The sequence below is a fragment of the Gossypium arboreum genome, chromosome 7 (assembly GCF_025698485.1).
Source record: "Gossypium arboreum isolate Shixiya-1 chromosome 7, ASM2569848v2, whole genome shotgun sequence".
NCBI lineage: Eukaryota > Viridiplantae > Streptophyta > Magnoliopsida > Malvales > Malvaceae > Gossypium > Gossypium arboreum.
In genome coordinates, this window is record NC_069076.1 from 77333799 (window position 1) to 77359004 (window position 25206).

The 25206-nt window shown below is 36.0% G+C and overlaps 1 protein-coding gene and 1 non-coding gene across 2 annotated transcripts; both read right to left on the reverse strand.

Moving 5' to 3' along the window:
- Positions 1 to 6737: 6737 nt before the first annotated feature.
- LOC108473837 (uncharacterized) lies at positions 6738 to 7334 on the reverse strand. Its single transcript, XM_017775624.1, has 2 exons — positions 6894 to 7334; positions 6738 to 6833 (listed from the first exon to the last, which is right to left on the reverse strand). The coding sequence occupies exons 1-2, from the start codon at positions 7332 to 7334 to the stop codon at positions 6738 to 6740; spliced, it is 537 nt and encodes a 178-aa protein (XP_017631113.1).
- A 14757-nt stretch (positions 7335 to 22091) lies between these two features.
- On the reverse strand, positions 22092 to 22198 carry LOC128296129 (small nucleolar RNA R71). The gene has a single exon (XR_008286678.1). It is a non-coding gene; the product is annotated as a small nucleolar RNA R71 (small nucleolar RNA).
- Positions 22199 to 25206: the final 3008 nt, after the last annotated feature.

The following is a 25206-nucleotide window of genomic DNA, read 5'->3' on the forward strand; positions in this document are numbered from 1 at the left end:
TGCCTCTTGGTTATGACATAGAAAACTAGGACATGCTTATATGAGCATATTGCATAAATTTGTTAATAAATGTTTTAGTAAGAGGTTTGCCTAAAATTGATTTTGATTTAGATAAAATTTGTGATACATGTGCTAAATGCAAGCACAAATGAGTTTCTTTCAAACCTATTAGTGATGTGTCTAATATTAAAGTTTTACAATTGATTCACATTGATCTTTTTGGTCCTATTAGAATTACTATATTAGGTGGAAAGTAATATGCTTTTGTACTTGTAGATGATTACTCTAGATTTACTTAAGTTCTTTTCTTAAGTACTAAAGATGAAGCTTTAGAAAAATTCACCACTTTTTAAAAAATTAATCAAAATGAAAAAGGTTACTCAATTTCTAGTGTCAGGAGTGACCATGGGGCAAATTTCAAAATCTTGGTTTTGATTTTTTTTATCCAACTAGTATTAGCAATAACTTTTCGACACTTAATGGAATGAATTAAAGTCAATCGAGTGAATATTTACAAATTTATTTTATAAGTGAATTGAATTTCGGTCAGGTAATTTTGTCGAATTAGTGCTTAATTTGGGATCAGGGATTAAATTGTAAAAGTGTTAAAAGTTCAATTCTTTAGAAATATTTAATTAGGATTTGGTTAAGAGGCTTAAGAGACAATTATACCACTATGTATGGTATAATGGATGGTTAAAAATAGTATATATGTCTTTGTATGTTAAAAAATAGATAAAATTATAATAAATTAATAAATAAAACTAAACCATTAGTAATAAAATATAGTTAGTGGGAAAAATCAAAACATTTCATCCATCTTTACAAGTAAAAACCGAACCTAAGGGAGGAAGAAGAGAGAATGTTAGAATTTAGGGTTCTTGATATTCAAGCTTTAAATTCGTCAGTGTAATTTAGTCATTTTCTTGTAATTTTTATGTTTTTTGGAATCCTAGGAGCTTAATCTAGCTGTAACACCCCAAACCCGGCCTAGACGTTATGGCTAAATCTAGCGTGTCACATGGAATGAGATTTGAAATCGAATTTATCAAGTTAAATCCGTTTCCGTTTATTAGCTTCTATTTATCTCTAGTCAATTTCAAAATTCTTTTCTCATTAATTTGATTCATTTAAAAACATATTCTGTAACGGAAGCTTTTAAAACCGTGATATTTAAAGAAAATCGTTTGTGTTTAGGAAAAACGTTGTGTTTAATTAAACCGAGTTTTCATTGAGTTTTGCAGTTTAAAAGTCCCTGAAATTAGTTAAAATAAAAAACAAAGGCAAACAGTCCAAAAGTCCCAAATTTCATCAAAAATACCCCAGAAAACAAATAGGAAATAGAAACCATAAATGAAATTAAAATAGTTCAATAGACATGTGGTCACCGTTGAGTCCTCTACTGTACCGATCCGTCTAAGTCTGGGGATTACCTTTACAGATAAAACAGAAAGGGGTGAGTTTACGTAAACTCAGTGTGTAATCCTCACAGAAGACATGCATACAGTCAAACAACAGATATCAGTCAAATGCAGTCTGGGCCTAAGCCTATTACAGATTCAGATACAGTTTAGGCCTTAGCCCAATCAAATATAGTTTCAAGTATAAATTAGGTCCTTAACCCATCTCAGATACAATATGTATACAGTAACATAAATTAGTATCCTATGCATTAGCCTCTACACACCATATCCGACCATCCCTACGTACCATGTGTGGTTTAAAACACCCACCCAGCCTTACACACCAAGTCATACCGAGTGCGACACTTATCAGTAATATTGCAGCTGAGCTGCAAAATAATAGACATGAAAGCCTTTCAGTACACTTCCTCCAATAATCAATCATCCCACCCCAATGCAGATGCAACTAAACATGCTCAATGTAGACATACAGAAATACATGCTTACATGTTAAAATTCAGTTATCAATCATACATACGGATCAGTAGACATGCATAAATTTAAAATGCTCAATACATGCATTATATATTCAGGACACATGATTTAGGGTTTAAGTAGCACTTACTGACCTTACAGTAGATTCACAATCGATTTGGGCGACCCGTTCAACCTTAGGAAACATTTTAGCTAAATGGGCCCACATGTAACAGCCTGGTTTAGACCCTAGTCGAAACAGTGGTTTCGGGACCACAAACTTGAGTCAGAAAAATATTTTAATATTATAATCCATGCTTAAAGTATGTGAATTGATATGTGTAAAATTTTCATATGAAAATTTCATCGTTTGAGTGCCGATTTGTGACTTAATCACGTAAAATGTAAAAGTAGCGTGCTATATGTTAAAGTGCCTATTTGCTTTGATTAATTAATTATGAAGTCCTTGAAATGAAATTTGGCATCTGGATAATGGGATGGACGGTAATGAACAACTATTATACGGTTTTCTAATTAATTTATAAAGGTTAGTTTTGTAACTGTATTAATAATATGTAATATATTAAAACAAAACATAAAAACACATGCAAAATTCACCTTGTTGGCCGAATGTAAGAAAGAAAAAGAAGCCATTTTCTTTGTTTAAGGTTCGACACCTTGGAGATCAAATTAAGGTATGGATTTTGTTCAGTTTTGGATAATTTTTACGTTTTTGAGATCGTTACTTTGAGTACTAGCAAACCCATGCTTGAATTTTTGGTTTTAATGATGAATTTGAGATTTTCCATTGATGATAGCTTGATGTTTTTGTGGTTTGTTGATGAAAAATAAATCTTTGATGTTTGATTATCATGTTTAATTAAGTGATTTTTTGATAAAAATCCAAATTAGGGATTTGTTTGTGAAGTTTAAAAATTTAGGGGCTTAAATGTGAAATAAATTGAATAAATGGGCTGTTAAGGACCTAGGGGGCATTCGGCCTAATATGGGTTTATTGAAATTTTGGGCATTTTGTGTTGTTTTGAATTAGGGACTAAATTGAAAAAATGTGAAATGTCAGGAGCTGAAATGCAAAATGCTCAAATTATGTATTTTTGGATGAAATTGAATGAATATGTTGTTAAACAAGACAAATTTGTATTGAATTAGATCAAGAAAAGAGGAAATCGAATTTGGATCGGGGAAAGTCGAAAGTTAGCAAATAGTTGTTTCAGTCTGTTCATGTCCATACGAGGTAAGTTCATAAGTAAATAAATGTTGTTAAATTCAATTGTATATGTATTATATGTGCCAGATTGAATTATAATAAATATACGTGTATATCCTGAAATGAATTAAACATTGGAGAACTAGATACGAGCTTGAATCGATCGAATTACGACGTCCGAAAGCCATGTACGAACTATAGGAATAATATAAGATACTATGTCATGACATAGGATTTCGATATATGATTTTGTGTAAGACCAGGTCTGGGACGTTAGATTTGAGATTAACGTGTAAGACTATGTCCGGGACATTGGCATCGTATATGATTTCGTGTAAGACCCTGTTTGGGACAGTGACATCGATATTTGATTACATGTAAGACCACATCTGAGACTTGGCATTGTACGAGACTTTCGAGTTATCCGAGTATTCTTATTGATTCCAAATGGTTCGATGGGCAATATTGAGAAATGAATGATTATGTAAAAATGTATCCGATTTAGGTACGTATGATTTGTTTATGTAATTTAGAAATGAAAAGAAAGTATGTTTCAAATGACTATATGTGAAATACATGACAATGAATGATGAATGTATGCAAATGAATTATGAGTAAGTAAAATAGACGTAATGTATGAGATTGAGATGTGCTTTTGTGCAAGTGGGTATGACCAAATGAGTTAGATGAATCAAGTATGTATGAGATTTATATGTTCATTGAGAAATGAGTTAAGAGAGGTTACTTAATGTAATCATATGAATTTATGAGTATGACGATGGTATATGTGGTTAAGATTTGTTAAATTCAGCCTAGTTAAATTGAATTATATATATAATTGAGTTGATTTATTTGCTTATGTCTTACTAAGCTTTTAAAGCTTACTCTATGTGTTTTTCCTATGTTTATAGAATTTCGGAGACTGGCTTGGGTTGGAAGTCGTTGGAGACCTCATTACACTATTCAGTTTTCACCTCGGTAAATAAATGCTTTGATATTTGGTTATGTGACATATATAGACTAGTTTTGATATGGTTGTTTTTTAAATTGTATATATATATATATATATATATATATATATATATATAGCCATGTGGAAATGGCTTGATTACGATGCTAATGTTGGTGTATATTCGGTCTTGCTATAAGTCTATTTTGGAAGTATATCTTTTTGGTATTTAAATATGTGGTGTTTGATTTTATAAATTAGGTATTGAGTAATGATATGTATGGCTTATAATTAGCTCATTTTGGTAAGATTGATACATGGTTCATTTTGCATTTGTGAATTGGTATAATTCGGCTTAAATGAGGTAAATATGGATGTGTTTCGGTGCTGACCTAGTTTTGACTTATTTTGAATGTATAAATTGTCTTGTAAATTGGCTTGGAAAGGGTAAATGATGTGTATTTATATTTGACTAGTGATGGGTAAAACAAGTACATATGCTTATAACATGTTGTTGTATATGTGGTAGTAAATGTGGCTTTGGTATGTGGTTCATTTTGATAAGCATGTGATTTTGAAATTAGTATGACTTTTGATGGTTAACTTTGATAGTCGAATAGGTGAGAAAGGAATTGGTTGTGTATAAGAAATTTTGGCAAGATATTAAGTACATGAATTTAATGAGTTTTGATTTGGTATTTATGTTTAGAAATGGCTTATGATTTTAGGGTGACATGCGTATATTAAATAGCAAATAAAGGTTACACCGTGTAACATGTTTAAATTGGTTTAATAAATGCAAGTGCTAAAACCTAATAAATGATATGATTAATATATAGCTTATGAAATAGATATGTACAAAGGGATGATGATAGATATGTACAAAGGGATGATGATATATATACGCATGCTATTTGAAATGAAATGCTTAACCATAATTTATGTATTCAAATGTCATGAAGGTGAAAGTCTTTTGATTCAAACATAGATTCGATGAAGCTTGTGTAATGTGACATTGATAAATGTTAGGAACCCGAATGGCATGTAATGTATTTTTAATAACATGTTTTGGCTGCCTCTTAATTGTATGAAATAGTACAAAATGATGTGGATTAGATATGTATGAGTAAAAGAAGAAATGTGGCTTAAACCAAACCTAATTTTGTGCCACACGATCTGGACACACGGGCGTGCGACTGGCCTGCGACCAAGTCAGAATGTATGCTCTGTTTTGCCACAGCTTAGACACACGGACGTTTCTAATGCCGTGTGAGGTACATGGCCTGACCACACGGGCGTGTGACCTCTGTAATTTTAAAAAAAGAATGTTAAGTTTCAGAAAAAAAATTTGTATGTGTTCGATTTAGTCCCGACCTCTTTCTAATGCATGTTTAAGGTTTCATTGACCTAAGAAAGGGACTTTATGATGATGTTTGACTATGATATGATGATGTATGACTTATGATTGTGAAGAAATTTCAAAATGTTCCTATATGTCCGGTAATGCCTCTTAACCCTAGTCCAGTGACGGATACGGGTTAAGGGTGTTACACCACATGCCTATGTGGCTTTCCCATGTGGGCCCACATGCCTGTGTGACCCAAACGCCTATATTGGCCTTGGCCTGTGAGGATCACATGGCTTGGCCCAAATTCCCACACATCTGTGTGGCCCATACGACCCAATTCGGTCAAGCCCGCGTGTTGTACACGGCCTACCTAGCCATCACACGGTCGTGTCTAGCGCACGGCCTGGCATTTATCAACCACACGGCCTACCACAGGGGTGACCACACGCCCGTGTGGCGTCGACAGTTTACAATTTTGGCTTTCACTGAATCCTATTTTCTGCATTTTTGAGTACACACCTGGTATCGATTCGATGTATCCCAAGCCCTTCAAAGCCTATAATCAACCTAACAACACATGAAAATTAGTCCTAAAACATGATTTGATCAAAAACTCGATACCTACAAAAGTCAAAAATAGCGTTCAACGCTTACCCCAACACTCTAATTTTGACTACAAATCCGCGAGAGAAGAACCTCGAACGTCATGATTTGTTGCTGCCAAAACAAGAATAAGTCTCCAAAGGGAAATTCGAAAAGCAAGATTATAAAAGCATTTAACTCCACTTACCGAATCAGTGAAATCAAACGGTGTGCGAAAAGAACCACGTCAAAAATTTTTGGAAATGCCACCGAAATTTTGAAAAAAGAAAAAAAATAGGATAATTCCAAACTCCCCTTATCCCTCAAATCTTTCCACTAATCCCACTAACAACCACTACTCAGACTTTTCGATCAACCGCAACTCTCAACATAGCACTGAGTAAAAATTAATACCTACGCTCACGCTGGGTTTCGAACACAGGACCTCCAACACACCAGCTCCCTTACCACTCGAACCAGTAGGCTCATTCTAATATGGTTTTGCAGATAATTGAATATAAGCCTACTAAGCAAGGATAGGGCGTAAGTCAGAAAAATATCAAAATTTACCAAATCTAGGGCTTGAACTTGGGACCTCTCACACACACCCAGAACACTTAACACTAAAGCAGATACACAATTGTGTCAAATATTTACAGATACAGAAACAAATATTTTGGGGCGTTACAACTCTACCCCCTAAAAGAAATTTCAACCTCGAAATTTACCTGATCAGAATAGATGAGGATATTACTAATGCATCAAGTCCTCATGTTCCCACGTGGCCTCCTCAGTGTTATGATTCCGCCACAGAACCTTCACCAATGGAATGGACTTCCTCCTCAGGACCTTAACATCGCAATCTAGAATTTGAACCAGCTCCTCCTCAAAAGTCAAATCTGGCCTCACCTCAATCTCCTCAACAGGGACCATATGAGTAGGATCAGAGCTGTAACGCCTCAACATCAAGACATGAAAGACATTATGGATGCGGTCCAACTCTGGAGATAGCTCTAACTGATAAGTGACCAGCCCTATATGTTTCAGAATCCAATATGGTTTGATGAACCTAGGGCTCAATTTTCCCTTGTAACCAAATCTCAGAACTTTCTTCCATGGAGAAACCTTTAGAAAAATGAAGTCTCCCACAGAGTACTCAATATCATGCCTCTTCATATCCGCACAAGACTTCTGTCTATCAGACGGTGCTTTCAGATTATCTTGAATCAGTCTAACCTTATCCTCAGTCTCGGAAACCAATTTAGTACCCAAAACTCGACGTTCACCCAACTTAGTCAAATGTAGAGGAGTACGACACTTACATCCATATAGAGCCTCGTAAGGTGCCATTGAATACTAGCTTGAAAACTATTATTTTAAGTGAACTCGGTGAACGGCAGATAATCCTCCCAACTATCTTGAAAATCGATAACACAACTCTTCAATATCTTTATCACCCTCTTAAATTAACCATCAGTCTGAGAATGGAATGCAGTACTGAAGTCCAATCTCAAACCCAGAACCTTATGTAACTTTTTCCAGATCCAAGATATGAAGCAAGGATCCCTATTAGAAATACCTCATGTAGTCTCACTATCTCAGAAATGTAGAGCTTCGCCAACTTCTGAAGAGAATAGTCGGTCCTAACCGAAATGAAGTGCATAGACTTGGTCAATCGATCTATGATGACCTAAATAGAATCCTTCTTTGCGGGTGTTAGAGGCAAACCATTAACGAAGTCCATCATTACTCGCTCCCACTTCTATAGCGGAATCTTGACCGGCTGCAGCAAACTCAAAGGTAACTGAAGCTCAGCCTTAACCTGCTGGTATGTTAAACATCGTGCCATAAAATCAGTAGCCTCCTGTTTCAATCCCGACCACCAGTATAGTTCTCGAAGATCTCGGTACATCTTATTCCCACAGGGATGCATAGCATAAGGGCTACTATGCGCCTCTCTCAGATCAATATCATTCGGTACACAAATCTGACCATGAAAATAGAGTACCCCATCAATATTCAGCCCAAAGTCCATAGTGCTACCACTCTCAACCTGACGAAACCGAAGACCCAACGATTCATCCTCTAACTACATATCCCATATCTGTTCTATCCAAGTCGATTTAACGTGCAGCTCAACCAACAAACTTCCATCGTCAAACAAACTAAGTCGAGCGAACATCGCTCTCAGATTAGTCATCGCCCTACCGCTCAACTAATCTACCACTATTTTGGCCTTGCTAGGATGGTACTCAATAGTACTGTCATAATCTTTAAGTAGTTCAATCCATCTACACTGCCTAAGATTCAACTTCTTCTGAGTCAGGAGGTACCTAAGGCTTTTGTGATCAGTGTAGATAATACACCTCTCACCGAGCAGATAGTGCCTCTAGATTTTCAAAGCAAAGACTATGGCGGTTAATTCCAAATCATGCATCGGATAGTTTTCTACATGCGTCTTAAGCTGACGAGACTCATACGCCACAACCTTACCATCCTGCATCAGGACACAACCCAAACCCACATACGATGCGTCACTGTAAATTACAAACTCCTTCTAGGTTCAGGTTGTATTAGAATAAGAGCCTCAGTCCAAAACAGTCTTGAGCTTCTCGAAGCTCTCCTGCTATACATCTGTCCAGAAAAATGGAATACCCCTACGTAGCAGCTTAGTTAAGGGCACTGCAATCAGTAAGAAACCTTCCACAAACCGTCGATAATAACCCGCCAACCCTAGAAAGCTGCGAATCTCAAACACATTCTTAGGCTATTTCCAATCCAGCACAGCCTCAATCTTTCGAGGATCAACTCAAATCCGCTTAGAAGAAACCGCATGGCCCAGAAAAGTCACTTCACGTAGCCAAAACTCACACTTACTAAATTTAGAGTCTGAAGCACAACTCTAAGATGCTCCTCATGCTCATCTTCAGTCTTAGAGTATACCAAAATGTCGTCGATGAAGACTATAATGAAATGATCTAGATAAGGCTGAAATATTGGGTTCATCAGATCCATAAATGCAGCTGGAGCATTAGTCAGGCCAAAAGGCATTACTAGGAACTCGTAATGTCCATAACAAGTCCTAAATACAGTCTTATGTATATCTACCTCTTTAACCCTCAACTGATGATACCTTGAATGGAGATTGATCTTATATAACACAGAAGCCCTTCAGAACTGATCAAATAAGTCATCGATCCTCGGAAGTGGATACTTGTTTTTAATTGTCAACTTGTTCAACTGCCGCTAGTCTATGCACATCCTCATGGCCTTATCTTTTTTTTGTAATAAACAGAACTGGTGCTCCCCAAGGAGACACATTCGGGCGGATGAAGCCACAGTCCAATAACTCCTAAAGTTGAGTCTTAAGCTCCATAAGCTCTTTCGGTGCCATTCGATAAGAGGCGATAGACACTAGAGCTGTACCAGGAAGAAGCTCAACCCCAAATTTCACTTCTTGATTCGGAGGTAAACCCAGTAGCTCCTCAGCAAAGATGCCCAAAAATCCCTTACAGTTCTGATGACCTTTATAGCAGAGTCTCTAGAAACGGAAACGCTAATATAGGCCAAGAATGCCTCATATCCCTTACGAACTAGTCTTTCAGCCACCAGTGCAGAGATCACATTAGCTATATAATTCTGATGTTCTCCAACCACGATTACCTCCATAGCCTCCTCAGTTCTCAAGATGACCCTCTTAGTCACACAGTCTAGACTAACACGGTGCTTGGCTAACTAGCCCATGCCTAGAATCAGGTCGAATTCCCCAAACAGAAGCTCTATCAGATTAGCCAGAAATGCCAACCTTTGAACCTCTAGCGGAACATCTCTATACAGTTTGCTAATCCGAACCGAGCCCTAGTGGACTCAGTACAAACATCTCACTAGACGTACTCTCAACCAGAATCCCCAAGTTTTCATACACAGTGCTAGCTACATAGGAATGTGAGGAACCTATGTCTATCAAAGAAAAATAAGGTACATCATAAATTAAGAACGTACCAGTAATGACGTCTTGAGCATCTCTGTCCTCTCGATGGTGAGAAGCATAAACAAGAGCAGGCTGCCTCGCCTCAGTCTGCTCAGCACCTCTGCCAGGTGCTCTCTGCCCATAACCCATACCATTACTACCCCTAGCCTAACCACGGCCCCTCGATGGTTAAAAACTACCTTCTGTGGCTGTGCAGTACCAGAACCAGGAGCTTGAACCTAATCGGCCCTCAGCGGACACTCCCGAATGTGGTGCTCTAATGGCCCATACACCTCAAACACGCCTCAGTCCTCCTCCAACACTTGCCCTGATGGAGTCTACTACAATCTCCACACGACTGCAATCCAGTAAGAGCAACAAGGGGCCCAGCTCTAACTGGCCCATCAGTTCTGGCCTTTTTTTTAGGCTTCTGACCGAGGGTTCCGAATTCCTCTTGTTCTTACCCTTCTCACGATCTCTGTTTTGGCACTCAGCGTGTTTAACCTCTTCGGCGATCTTCTTCTTCTCTACTAGAATGGAGAACTCTCGCTCTTTCTGCGAAACTATTAGTACCCTCAGATTATCCCTAAGGCCGTCCTTAAAATGGGCACATCTCTCATATTTAGACTCTACCATACCTTGCACATGGTGGCTCAGTCTCAGAAATTTGGCCTCATACTCGACCACTGATCGGTCTCCTTGAGTGAGGTTCAAAAACTCATGCCTACGAGCATTGATGTAACTTGCTCCCACATACTTCTCTTGAAAGGCAGACTTAAAGAACTCCCAAGACAGACGATCGGGCTGAGTGCCCTCTTTAATGGTCAGCCACCACTGATAGGCCTCATCGTGAAGCAACGAGACTACACCCTTCAATTTTTGCTCAGGGCTACAGTCTAAATCATCCACTATCCTCTCAATAGCCTCCATCCAGTACTCAGCTACATTAGGGGCGACTCTAGTGACACCCCTAAAAAGTTTAACTCCCATTGACCCTCGGTCCCCAGATCTAGTGTTAGGCCCAACGACCCTCTCTAGTATCCTTAACATAGCCTGGGACAATACGCGTCCCCAGCCATGTTATCTTGAGACCCAGTCTCAGTAGCAGACGACCACTGGCGTCTCACTCGTATCTAGGTTCGACATACTGCCCAGAGAAAAGGACTCAACTCGAGCCCCTCTACGACCTTTACCTCGGCCTCTAGTACCACACCCACAGATACCTCGTGCGCTCATGCCTATTCGAATTTATCTATATTATGGATTTTATGAATCAGTTACAGTTTCAGTATTTATTAACAGATGTTTTATTTAAAGTAGTATCATAAATTTAGAGTTCGTTTTTCGCAAATACAGTCTCTATCAGTTTCAGTTTCACTACAGTTACAGTATACACTAACTAGAGTGTTTTCAGAAAAAACTATCTATAATATCATAACATTTTATTAGAATACTTACAAAATTGACGCTAGAGACTCGGTGTACCACATTCCCAGTCAAATTATTTCAAATTAATAGAAAATTAGTTCTTTAAAACAAATTTTAAAACCCAAAATCCATAGCCGAGTTTTGTAACCTGACTCTGATACCACTAAATGTAACACCCCAAACCCGGCCTAGACATTATGGCTGAATCTGGCGATGTCACATGGAATGGGATTTGAAATTGAATTTATCAAGTTAAAACCATTTCTGTTTATTAGTTTCTATTTATCTCTCGTCAATTTCAAAATTATTTTCTCGTTAATTTGATTCATTTGAAAACATATTTTGTAGTGGAGGCTTTTAAAACTGTGATATTTAAAGAAAACCATTCGTGTTTAGGAAAAAAATTATCTTTAATTAAACCAAGTTTTCGTTGAGTTTTGCAGTTTAAAAGTCCCTGAAATCAATTAACATCCAAAACAAAGGAAAATAGTCCAAAAATCTCAAATTTCATCAAAAATACCCCAGAAAACAAATAGGAAATAGAAACCATAAATGAAATTAAAACAGTTCAATAGACATGTGGTCACCGTTGAGTCCTCCACCGCAATGATCCGTCTAAGGCTGGGGATTACCTATATAGATAAAATAGAAAAGGGTGAATTTACGTAAACTCAGTGTGTAATCCCTACAGAAGGCATGCATATAGTCAAACAACAGATATCAGTCAAATGCAGTCTGGGCCTAAGCCCATTACAGATTCAGATACAGTTTAGGCCGTAGCCCATTTAGATACAGTTTTAGGTCTAAATTAGGGCATTAGCCCATCTCAGATATAGTATGTATACAATAACAAAAATCAGTATCCTACCCACTAGCCTCTATACACCATCTCCGACCATCCCTACATACCATTTAGGGTTTAAAACACCCACCCAGGCCTACACACCAAGTTGTACCAAGTGCGGTACATATCAGTCATATTGCAGCTGAGCTGCTAGATAATAGGCTTGAAAGCCTTTCAGTACACTTCCTCCAATAGTCAATCATCCCACCCCAATGCAGATGCAACTAAACATGCTCAATGCAGACATATAGAAATACATGCTTACATGCTAAAATTCAGTTATCAGTCATACATATGGATCGGTAGACATGATTAAATTTAACATGCTCAATACATATATTATATATTCAGGTTACACGATTTAAGGTTTAAGTAGCACTTACCGACCCTACAGAAGGTTCACAGTCGACTTGGGCGACCCGTGCAACCCTAGGAAACATTTTAGCTAATTGGGCCAATACGCCTATGTGGCTTGCCTGTATGGGCCTATACGCCCAGATTGTACTTAGCCCATGTGGATCACACGACCCCATGTGGACCTACACAGACCAATTCGGTCAAGCCCGTGGGTCGCATACAGCTTACTTGGCCATTACACGGCCGTGTCTAGCGCACAGTCTAACCTTCGTCGACCACACAACCTTGTCATTCGCACATGGCCTGTAACACCCTTTACCCAAGTTCAATGCCGGAATAGAATACGAGGTGTTACCGGGCTTGAACACATACTTACAAATATTTTCGAGTCATAAAATTTCGTTCCAATTTAAAACTTTTCACAATATCGCTTAATGTCCTTACTTTGAGCCTACGAGGCTCCAAACACACTTTGAAATTGATTCGGCACTAAACTGTGACTCTAGAAAACTTTGTAAAATTTCAAGCAAATAGGGTCACGCATTCGTGTGAACATAAGGGATCGCCCGCGTCCTCAGGCCGTGAAACTCTCTATTTATGACATCAGCGAATAAATTGAACCACAAGGCCAAGCCATACACCCGTGTGCTAAGGTCGTTTTCCCCACACAGTTGAGACATACACGGCTGTGTCTCGGCCTGTGTGGCCAACACTTAGGCTATTTTCCAAGCTCTTATGTTACCCTTAATCTTTCATATACATATACACACTAAGGACACATATCATGACATCATTTCAATGATTTAGTATCCCATATTAAGACACATTCACAAGCATTAGAACATAGCATAGATAGATAGGTTCATAACAATAATCTATATGAGCCACACCTCTTGGCCATATACAAATAACTCAATATAGACCAATACATTCAGCTAATCATAATTACACATATTATAAGAAAACCAAATCCCTATACCTGCCACTCACTTGACAACGCTTAATATATACATCAAAATTCCAAAGGTGATGGCTTGATAGTGTGGTGCTGCCTTCGACGATCTCCAATCCCGAGCTAACCTGAAAACACTAAAAAAAAGGGAAAAGAAGGGAGTAAGCTTTATATCTTAGCAAGACCGTATGAAATTAATAAGCAATTTATCACTTGCTTCTCAAGGTAATACAACCATATTTGCACTTTTATTTATGCTCAAGTCAAGCTATTTTCTCAACTCATAGTCATTAAATTATTTATATCTTGAGCTACAAAACTAAAAATTAAGATCTGCTAATTTTTCCTGAAACTAGACTCATGTATCTTTTTACCATAAAATTTTCAAATTTTTTTATGTAGCCAATAAGTACATTTTATTTTTTAAAGTCACCCCTATTTTGTTGTCTGACAATTCTGACCCCTCTTCACTAAAAATTAATTACCTCTTTATACTAGATTCAGATGATGTTCCCTTTTGTTTCTTTTGAAAATAAACTCATTAAGGATTCTAAGAATATAAATTATAACCCATAATTATTTTTTTTCAATTTTTAATGATTTTCCCAACTGGAATAGGGGATTTCGAAATCATTCTGGTTCTATCTCACAATAATTCAGATATCTCATAATATGAACTTAGTTTGCTATATGAAACTATACTCAATAAGCTTTAATTTCATATTTTATTCATCCTATAATTCGATTTTCGCAATTTTTTGTGGATTTTCAAAATTCAGACTGTTGCTGCTGTCCAAAACTGTTTCAATGCTAATTTTACCCTTTCATAATTATCATAAATAGGATTTTATGCCAATTAATTTCTCTTTTCATATTCATTAGGCCACAAGGTGAAGGGATAAACATATCATGTCCCAATTTAATTCGACCTAAAAGCCTCACACATAATCATCCATCAAATTTACCACATAATTATACACCATAGGTATCGACCTAATATTTACAAGATCATCAAAATGTCATTCTCATATGTATGACTTACTCATTTATATTCTTACAAGGATCCAATATACATCTAGCTCATCATTCATGAATTTTTAGTACATACCTATACCCCTTCAACATGATCATAAACATGGCTTACTCATTTTCATTCCTTACTAATCATACCACATAAATTGACCACGCATTTCATGAGTTTCATGTAAGTACCTGTACCACTCACAACATGGTCATAACCTCTCTTATTCCGACATAATCTGTAAATTTCCCATTGAACCATTTGGAATAATACAAGATATTCAATAAGCCTTAAGTATAGGGAAAGGTGCCGATGCCATGTCCTAACATGGTCTTACACTGGCTCACATATCAAATTCGATGCCATGTCCCAGACATGGTCTTACATTTGCTCTCATCTATCGGTGCTGATGCCATGTCCCAGACATGGTCTTACACTAGCTCTCATATCTTGAGGCTAATGCCATGTCCCAAACATGGTATTACACTAGCTCTCATATCTCGAGGCCGATGCCATGTCCCAAACATGGTCTTACACTAGCTCTCATATCTCCCTAGCATCATGGTATGAATACCCGATCTATTCCTACGGTTCAACCGAGAGTTTCTCGTATTAATCTCATCATACATTACTCTTAGCCATATTCAAACATTTTATGCAAAATCAATCATTAAATGTATAATAACGATAAATTTGTAATATTTATGCACAACTTATTCATTTCAATGGCATATCATATTCCATCAAATTTTCCAATGTATTCAATCATTACATAAATGTTATTAACATTGGGTATCACTTTCTCACACTCAATATCATCAACATATAATTAAATACAATTATATCAAGATAGATTTCAATTATATTAACAATAACATGGACAACATGCTTATTTAGTCACACGGACTTACCTCAAATGCAAAAACGGCTAATTATCCCCTTTTTGTCCTAAACCACGTACTTTCTTGATTTAAGCCTGAATCTTGATTTTATTGATCTAAAATAATAAAATTTACTCATTTAATCATCACATTAAATTAAGCATTCTACAATTAATACTTTGGCAAAATGATCATTTTACCCCTAAACTTTCACAAAAATTATTCTTTTGCCCCTAGGCTCGTAAAACGATTTTATCAAATTTCCTCAATAACCAAGCCTAGCCCAACCTTTAATACTCTTGCACAACTCAAAATTCCAATTATTTCACACAATTCCCATCCGTTTAACAAACTTTACAAAATGGTTCATATTAGGTGTTTTCATGAAAATCCTTTCACAAAAGTTGTTTATTTTACAACCATGACTCATTTTCTTCCTTAAAGTTTCAGCTAACAACATAAATACTCTCATGGCAGAACCCTACACTTTCAACCATTTTGCAAAATAGTCTCCTCATTAGCTAGCCTATGCTACAAGGTTTCCAAAAGTATAAAAATCATCAAGAAAAGCCATCAAAATCACTTACTTGTAAGGGATATAAGTGCCTGAAAATTTGGGCTCTCAAAACCCCCTATGTTTGCTGCCATTTTCAGTGGATGAAGAAGAAAGATGAAAAGATGACAGCCTTTTTCCTTTTTGTTTTATTTTATTACCAAATAAGTCACCTAATGCCCACCTAACTTTTACTTTTCAATTTCTTTGTCTCTGTGGCCGACCAAGCCTTTCTTAAAGGTCTATTTGCTATTTAAAGACCCCTAATTATGATTCTCTAGCTGTTTAACACATTTAGCTAGCAAAATAAAACTTTTTCCCTTTATGCGATGTAGTCCTTTTTCTCAATTAAGTTTACAAACACTAAAATTAATTCACCAAAATTTTCATGTACACATATAATCATGCTATAACACCAAAATAATATTAAAATAATTTTTCAACCATCGGATTTGTGGTCCAAAAATCACTGTTTCGACTAAGCGCAAAATCAGGCTGTTACACGGCCTACCACACGGGTGACCACACGCCCGTGTGGTGTCGACAGTTTGCAATTTTGGCTTTTGCTGAATCCCATTTTCTGCATTTTTGGGTACATACCTAGTATTGATTCGATATAGAAACCATTCCAAAGCCCTCCAAAGCTTATAATCGACCTAACAACACTTGAATATTAGTCCTAAAACATTATTTGATCAAAAACTCGATACGTACAAAAGTCCAAAATAGCATTCAACGCTTATCCCAACACTCCATATGATTTTGACTTCAAATTCGAGAGAGAAGAACCCCAAACTTCACGATTTACCACTGCCAAAACTAGGAATAAGTCTCCAAACGGAAATTCAAAAAAGAAGATTACAAAAGCATTTAACTCCACTTACTGAATTAGTGAAACCAGACGATGTGCGAAAAGAAAATGAATTGAAATAGAATTCAAAACAAAGAGGAAAAAGGAGATAGAATTTTGACAGAAAAACAGAGAACCATGTAAAAAATTCTGGGAAAAGCCACCAAATTTCTGAAAGAAGAAAAAAAATAAGGATAATTCCCAACTCCCTATATCCTTCAAATCTCTCCACTAATCCCACTAACAACCAGTAATTAGATTTTTCGATCAACCGAAGCTCTCAACACAACACTAAGCAAAAATTAATACCCACGCTCACATTGGGTTTCAAATACAGGACCTCTAACACACCATCTCACTTACCACTCAAACCAGCAAGCTCATTCTGATATAGTTTTGCAAATAATTAAAAATAAGCCCACTGAGCAAGGATAGGGCTTAAGTAAGAAAAATATCAAAATTTGCCAAAGCTAGGGCTTGAACTTGGGAGCTTTCACACACACCAACACTTAACACTAAAGCAGATACACAATTGTGTCAAATATTTTCAGATACAGAAACAAATATTTTGGGGCTTTACACTAGCTGACCCATGTAGTATTTCTCAGAATTGTTACAAATTGAGGATGTTACAATTGATGAATAGTTGAAGCTTTAGGTGTTAATTTGATAGATTTTAAATTTAAAGTTGAAAAAGACTAAATTGTAAATTTAATTGATAGTTTTGTATAATAAGGACTAAAATATAAAAAGAAAATGAAATTTATGGTAAAAGTGAGAAATAGAAGGTCCAATAAGGACTATAGTGAAATTGACATGAAAAATTGAGGTTAGAATTGAAAGTTATGTTAGTCTCAGTTATAGTGTAAAGTTTTTTGTGTATTAATAGTTTCGTATGTTTTTCTTAACCTGTAGCTAACGTCACCCATATTCCTCAAAAAAGAAAGAAAAACAAAAAGTTGTCGATAAATAGCTTGGAGTTTATGATTTGTGTTTTTATAATCCGAACTAATTTGTAATTGTTGCATATTAAATTTTTTATTCATGGTAAGAGCATAAAGTGAGACACTTTGTTATAATGAGTTATTTTGGATTTCTTTGAATTGAATAATGTTAGGGAGGACTAAATCTAATATATGTGAAAAATGTGTAAGTTTATATAAATGTGTAATTGTATACATATTGAGAGGATTTATGTTGCCATATGTATGGATATGTGATTTCATGATGAAAATATATGTGAATTGAGATAGTAGATGATGATGAAATAAGTAATGAATACCCTATTAACTTTTCAGGTAGAGTCGAATATAGTTGGAATGCCATAGGATAGGAAGAGTTTAGGGTTTCTTCGACCACGATTCGATGAGGCACTAGATGCCAAATTTACTTCGTTTATACCGATGAGCGTTGGACGCAACTTTTTACTTCGGATTTATTTGATGAGGCATTGGGTGCCAAACTAGTATATTGGTTGGATCTATATATCCGTCCGAGTCTGAGCTGAGTTAATAGGGAGATAAATGGTAAAATAAAATATTCATAATTGAAATGATGATGATGAATAAGTTCTTGAATCCATGATACTGAAAAATCTATATGAGATGTGGTATTTGATACTGAGATTACAAATGGATAAGAAATAGAAGTAAATTTGAAATGGAATATCTATCTGTGAAATGAGTTGAAACAATGATAGTTATGTTCATTGAATAAATGAAATTGGAATTTAAGATGGAATGTGCTACCTTATGAATCGAGCTATCAAATTATATATGAAATGGTATAATTGACATGTTAATTGCATATCATCATTTGTTCTTAACTCATACATTTTAAATTACTTATGTTATATTTTAATGTTCGAATTATAGAAATACCATTAAGTTATACTTAGTGTATGATTTTGTTTTTCATGTGTAGGTTAGGTTCTTTTTGGTTCAATCATCAACTTCAGCATCTAGCAGCAACCCCAGACTCAAGTGTTGGTGATGTTCTAGTTATTAATGGCATGTACCTAAGGATTCATATGTTTATGCTAAGTTATATTTTGGATGAGGTTGGCATTTTGAATATCCTGTATATATATGTATGTGTTAGCAATGATCTTATTTGATGCTGATCTTGTTGAGTAGCTTAAGCACTTATGCTTATTGCTTAGATGGTGATTAAGTGATGTGTTATATAAATAGGTGCAAGTAGTTGTGTGATGAAAAGTTAAGAATTGAGCTTTTGTGCCAATTTGATGTGAATGGTGTGTAATGTTAAACTTTATGGTGTGTGGACATGAATTGGCAATTATGTTTGGTCATTTTGGTAAACATTTCTTGATGACATATTAGCATTTGGAATGATGAACATGTGTGAATGTTTAAAGATGAAAGTGTGGCATGTATTTTGATGAATGGTTTATTTTTAATTGTTGAATTGAGGTGTAAATTATGGCATATTTGTTAAGCACTTAGGATGATTGTTATAAGTGTTGTTTTTAGCATTTTTTTTTTATGCTTTTGAATAGGTTGAGAGATGAAATAATGCTTGCTTGTGGCTTAAGTGAACTTAGGGCTACATAACTTATTTTGAAAGGTTTCTTCAAGTATACATGGTCTTACACATGACTATGTGCTATACATGGGCATATGGCACAAACGTGTGGTCTATATGTTTTGGGTGATTATTGGTGCACACGGTCACAGTCTCTCACACAGCTTGACGACATGGTCATGTGAATATTTGCAAATTTTTATAAATAGTTCCACACGGTCATAGTCTGTTACACGACCTGGCAACACAGCTGTGTGACTCAGGTTTACACAACATCAATTTGTAACTGATACGTCTAGTTTATATAGGTTTATTTAACACCTTTTTACTCATGATTCATGTAAAGTTTGAACATGTGGGTAGTCAGTTGAGTTATTTTAATTCATATTAAGACATTAGACATAATTTGAGTGATGTTTTTAATTTTATAAAATTCAATATTAATTTTACATAATTTTGCTATATGTTAATTTTTACTCAATTTATTGCAGTTGGACCACTAAACTAATTCATGTGGGATTCAATAATATCACACATGAACGCAAGTGAATTTCTACTTCATGTGGACGAAAAGCTCACCAATTGGACTCATAAATTCAATTTAACCCAACTTGGAAGATGGTTGCTGAAAAGAATGAAGTCTGCTCTCAATTGGGTTGTCAAAACCTTCCAATAAGGGGGGAGAATGGCCCAAATTTGGCAAAGACATGAGAGCAGCCCAAATCAGCTTTAAGAAAATTAATTTGAAGGTCCCTATATGTGTAAAAAAATTACAAATCAGCCCCTAACTTCCACCTTAATTGCCATCCGACCCATGCCAAATATTAAGTAAGAAGCAAACAAGAAAACCAAGAAAAAATTAGCCCACTCTTTACAATTCATGGTTGGCCAAGTAAGGGAGCAATTCAAGGGATTTCCAAGCTATTTTTAGCTAAATCCCATGGTATCCTTCTACTATAAATACTACTTCATTTCACTTGTCAATCATCACTCATTTTCATTCATCTTTCCTTCATAACATTTCTCTTCTCCCTTCCACGCATAAGCCTTCTCGTTTCCCCATTTCTTTTAACTAGCATGTTCCCTTAAGGAAAACCACTCTTGGTCGTCCACCTTAAGGAAAATTTTACGAAGGAGAAATCACTAGAATTGAAGGAAGCCATCACGATTGGTCTTCGGAGAACCGTCGAAATAATCAAGAGTTTCTTCTTTCCTATTTTTTAATTTTTCCCTTAGTTATTCAACATGTTCACAAATTGTGTTTTTCCATTGAAAATTATAGCTTAATTTTGTTTTGACTAAAATGATTGCATTAATTTGATGATGTTCATTTGATTCATGTTTATGATGTTCTAATTAATTTGATTGCATTAATTAGTTGATCAATCCTGACCAGATCACAATTAATGGACACAATAATTAAGAGGTGCTTACTTAATTTAGATCCTGATCTGATTAAATTAAAGGTTCGTAATAACTCGGAGAGCTCTATTACCCTGCATAACTTTAGTTTTGTGTGATTAAATTGTTTCAAACCTGACTCGTCCCTGTTACTTCATATAAATCCTAAGAAATCCTGAGTTAAATATGGACATAGAAATATACATGTTTTTCTAAGTATAAGATTTCAAAAGAACTTATATTAGATTCCAAGTTAGTGAACGATCGAGTTGCTATGAAATTTTTCTGAAACGTTGTTAAACATGATGAAAAATGAATGCAGTCAAATGTTGTAATTATTCTAGCCTATTCATGTTCTTGTTGTTAACTCGTGAAAATTGCTGCTAAACCATCACCTTGCATTTCATTTCATTTCATTTGCATCTAGGTTAACTTGCATTTAGTTAATTAACTTAATTTAACACTTATCACTCAAATTATTGTATTTTCTTAACCAATTTCTGAATAGGAATTTTACAACTATCAATTTAAATACAGTCCCCGTGAAGATGATAACTCTTGTACTTACTTGTTACTTGATAACGATTGTGTACACTTGCACATTCCGTTGTGAACCAAGTTTTTGGCGTCGTTTTCGGGGACGGTTGATGTAATTATTATTTTTAAATTATTTCTTGCAATTTGGAATATTTTTTCTTTTTTTAATTATTTTTTATTCTTTATTTTTTTGTGAATTTCTTTTCTGGTGCTTATGAACATAGATTGAATCATCGATTTACTCCATATAGACCTTGAAATCGAGTGGACATTTTGACAAAGAAGATGAGAAAGACTAGCCCAGATATAAGCCGCATAAATGGACGTTGAAAATCAAAATGATATACAAGGGAATAGAGCTGCTAATGCTTGTAATCCAATTATTATTGCTAATAAGAGGGATCGAGGTATAAGGTAGTACGTTGAGCCACTTTTGAATGAACTTAATCTGGGAATTAGGACACTAGAGATCGAGGCACCAAAGTTTTAATTGAAGCCTATGATGTTTCAGGTGTTTCAAACGATGGGCCAATCTGGTGGAATGCCCATAGAAGATCCACATCTTCACCTTCGACTGTTCATAAAGGTGAGTGGTTCCTTCAAGATAGCTGGTGTAACTGAATACACATTGAGTTTGAAGTTGTTTCCATACTCATTGCAAGATCGAGCACGAGCATGGCTTAATTTATTGCCACCCAATTCAATATCTACTTAGCAAGAATTAGCTGAACGTTTTCTGGTAAAGTATTTCCCACCTAGAAAAAATGCTAAGCTGTAGAATTAGATCAATACATTTTAGCAAATGGATGATGAATCCCTATACGAGTCATGGGAAAGATTCAAAGAGATATTATGAAAATGTCCTCACCACAGGATTCTGCATTGCATCCAGCTGGAAACATTTTATAATAGTCTCAACCCACACACTAGGACGGTGGTAGATGCTTATCCGAATCCTGCTCTCCTTTCTAAGTCTTATAACAAGGCTTATGAAATCATCAAGAGAATGGCCAGAAACAACTCTAAGTGGTCGAGAAATTGAGCAGCTTCAGAAAGATAAGTAGCAGGAGTGCATGAAGTAGATGCCCTTACTTCACTATCAGCTCAGGTATCTTCTATCTCTTCAATGTTGAAATAGTGTACTACTAACTATTTGAATAATATTGCAGCTCAGCCACCAGGTTACTTTGACATTATTTCCTGCGTATACTATGAGGACAGTAATTCTTTCAAGAACATCAAATCCCAAGTGGGTTTATTTTGTAGGGAATCAAGATCAGAAAAAAAGTGGACGAGGACTATAATCTAACTTCTATAATCCTTTGTGGAGAAACCATTCAAACTTCTCTTAGAGTAACGAATGAGGAGGACTGAACAACACTTTCATGCAGCATAGACTAAATCAACCTCAAGGGTTCAATCAACAAGTTCAGAAACCACCGGAAGCTGAACCATCTAATAGTTTGGAGAATTTCTTGAAGGCATAATTGGTGAAGAATGACGCTTTAATCCAAAGCCAAACAGCGACACTAAAAAAATTAGAGAACCAAATGGGTCATAGCTATGGAGCTTTGTATAGACCGCAAGGAGTCCTGCCAAGTGACACGAAAAATCTAAGGAATATGGGTAAAGAACATTGCAAAGCAGTTGTTTTATGAAGTGGAAGAACTTTGGAATCCAAGAAAGTTGAGGTTGAAGATGAACTAGCCAAGGGAAAGGAAAATCAACCAACTATTGAAATTCCTACTAGATGCTGTAGATTCTGAAGAGGTAAAATCTGAACTTCTAAATTATGATAATCTAACATCTATTTCAGATACAAAGACATTACCTCGGAAGAGTTGTCCAATCCAAGCCAAATTTCTAGCACCTCCATATCCTCAAAGACTCCAGCAACATAAGCAACAACATGATACTCAATTCAGGAGAATTTTGGATGTATTGAAACAACTATGTATCAACATTCCATTGGTAGAAGCTTTGGAATGAATGTCGAACTATGCGAAAGCTATGAAAGAAGTTCTGTCTAAGAAGAGAAGGTTTTTGGAAATTAAAATTGTAACCCTAACTACAGAATGTAGCTTATTTATTCAGAACAGGTTGCCTCCTAAGTTGAAGGATCCAGGAAGTTTCACCATACCTTACAGTATTGGAGAGTCCTATTGTGGTAAGGCTTTATGTGATTTGGGATCGAGTATCAACTTGATGTCTACATTTGTATTTAGACGATTAGGTATTTGTAAGGCCAGATCGACTACAGTTACACTCCAACTAGCAAACAAATCCTTAGCACATCTGAAAGGAAAAATCGAGGATGTGTTGGTATGTGTTGATAAATTCATATTTCCTACTGACTTTATTATATTAGATTTTGAAGCAGATAAAGAAGTACCAATCATTCTAGGAAAACTTTTCTTGGCAACTGGCAGGACGATAATCAATGTATAGAAAGGTGAACTCACCATGCGAGTTCAAGATGAACAGGTAACCTTTAATATACTCAAGGCCATAAGATATCTTATTGAGGTTAAAGATTGTTCTGCTATCTTTGAGACAGATCCACTAGTTCCTACAAAATTAGAATTCAATGTTCTGTTGGAATGTATTTCATCTGACTCTCCACATCAAGATAAGGATGGTACATGTTTGGCCTTGTTGGAAGCTAACTCGAAAGGATTCTGTAACACCCCAAACCCGGCCTAGACATTATTGCCGAATCTGGCAATGTCACATGGAACTGTTTTTCGTCAAGTACGATATTGTAAAAACCCATTCTCATTATACCCTCTTTGTGTGATCTTTAAAGATGTTCGTTTAATTTAAAACACAATTCATTTGGCAAAATGTTAATCACATTAAAATTGTTGTTACTTTTTGAAACATTTTTTGTTGTGGAAGCTTTTAAAAAATGTTGTGTAAATGTGGTGTTTTGAAAACATTTATCTTTTTAAAAACCCGCCTCCTACTGCTAGTAGATATAAATCAAAATAATTAAAATCCCAAATTAAAGATTAAAAATTTAAAGAGACCTTATTATATCAAAATACCCAAATTAAATTACTTATTAATTAAAGGTCAAATACAGAGGCATGTGCGATTGTGTGGCCCCTCGAGTCCCTCGCAGCACCGATCTGCCTAAGGATTACCTGCGCAGATAAGCAAAAAGGTAAGTCTACGAAAACTTAGTGTGTAATCCCATATGCGCAAACAGTCAGAAAACAAGCACAGTCTGGGCCATAGCCCTTTTTAGAAACAGTGACCATCTCAATACAGAAACAGTCATATGTTCGGCCCTTGGCCCATTACAGTAACAGTAAACAGTATGCACGTCCTACCCATCCAGCCTCTACGCTTCATCTCTGTCCAACCCTACACTCCATGTGGGGATAAAATCAACCCACCCATCCCTACACTCCAAGTAGCACCAGTTGTGGCACTAAACAGTATTTGCAGAGAGTTGTTAGTATAATAGTCTTAGAGCCATCAGTGATTTGTAACAGAGCTGCCAGTACAGTACACTTCCTCCAATCATATAAAAACCCATCCCCATGCAATGCATCATGCCACATGTCATGTCATATCATAATATTATACATGTACTCAACACAGTTACAATAGCATGCTAAAATATAAACATATATTACATAGGGGCAAAACAGTTAATTTGCCTTGTAGGGGCATTTTAGTTATTTTACCACATAAGGTAAAAATAATCATTTTACCACATAAGGGCAAAATAGTCATTTTATCAATTAAGGGTCCAGGTACGCTTATCGACCCAATAGAAGGTCCATAGTCGTCTTGGGTGGCCCGTACAACCTTAACAATCAGACAGTGAAAATGGGCCTAAGGCCCATATTGTAGGCCCATGTGGGCTCACACGC

Bases quoted from the DNA above. Each gene is read 5' to 3' on its own strand.
- LOC108473837 (XM_017775624.1), bottom strand. From the start codon at position 7,334: ATGGCACCTTACGAGGCTCTATATGGATGTAAGTGTCGTACTCCTCTA. The intron at 6,834-6,893 runs GTGAGGCCAGAT...TGCGATGTTAAG, and splicing joins TCCCTGTTGAGGAGATTGAG to GTCCTGAGGAGGAAGTCCAT.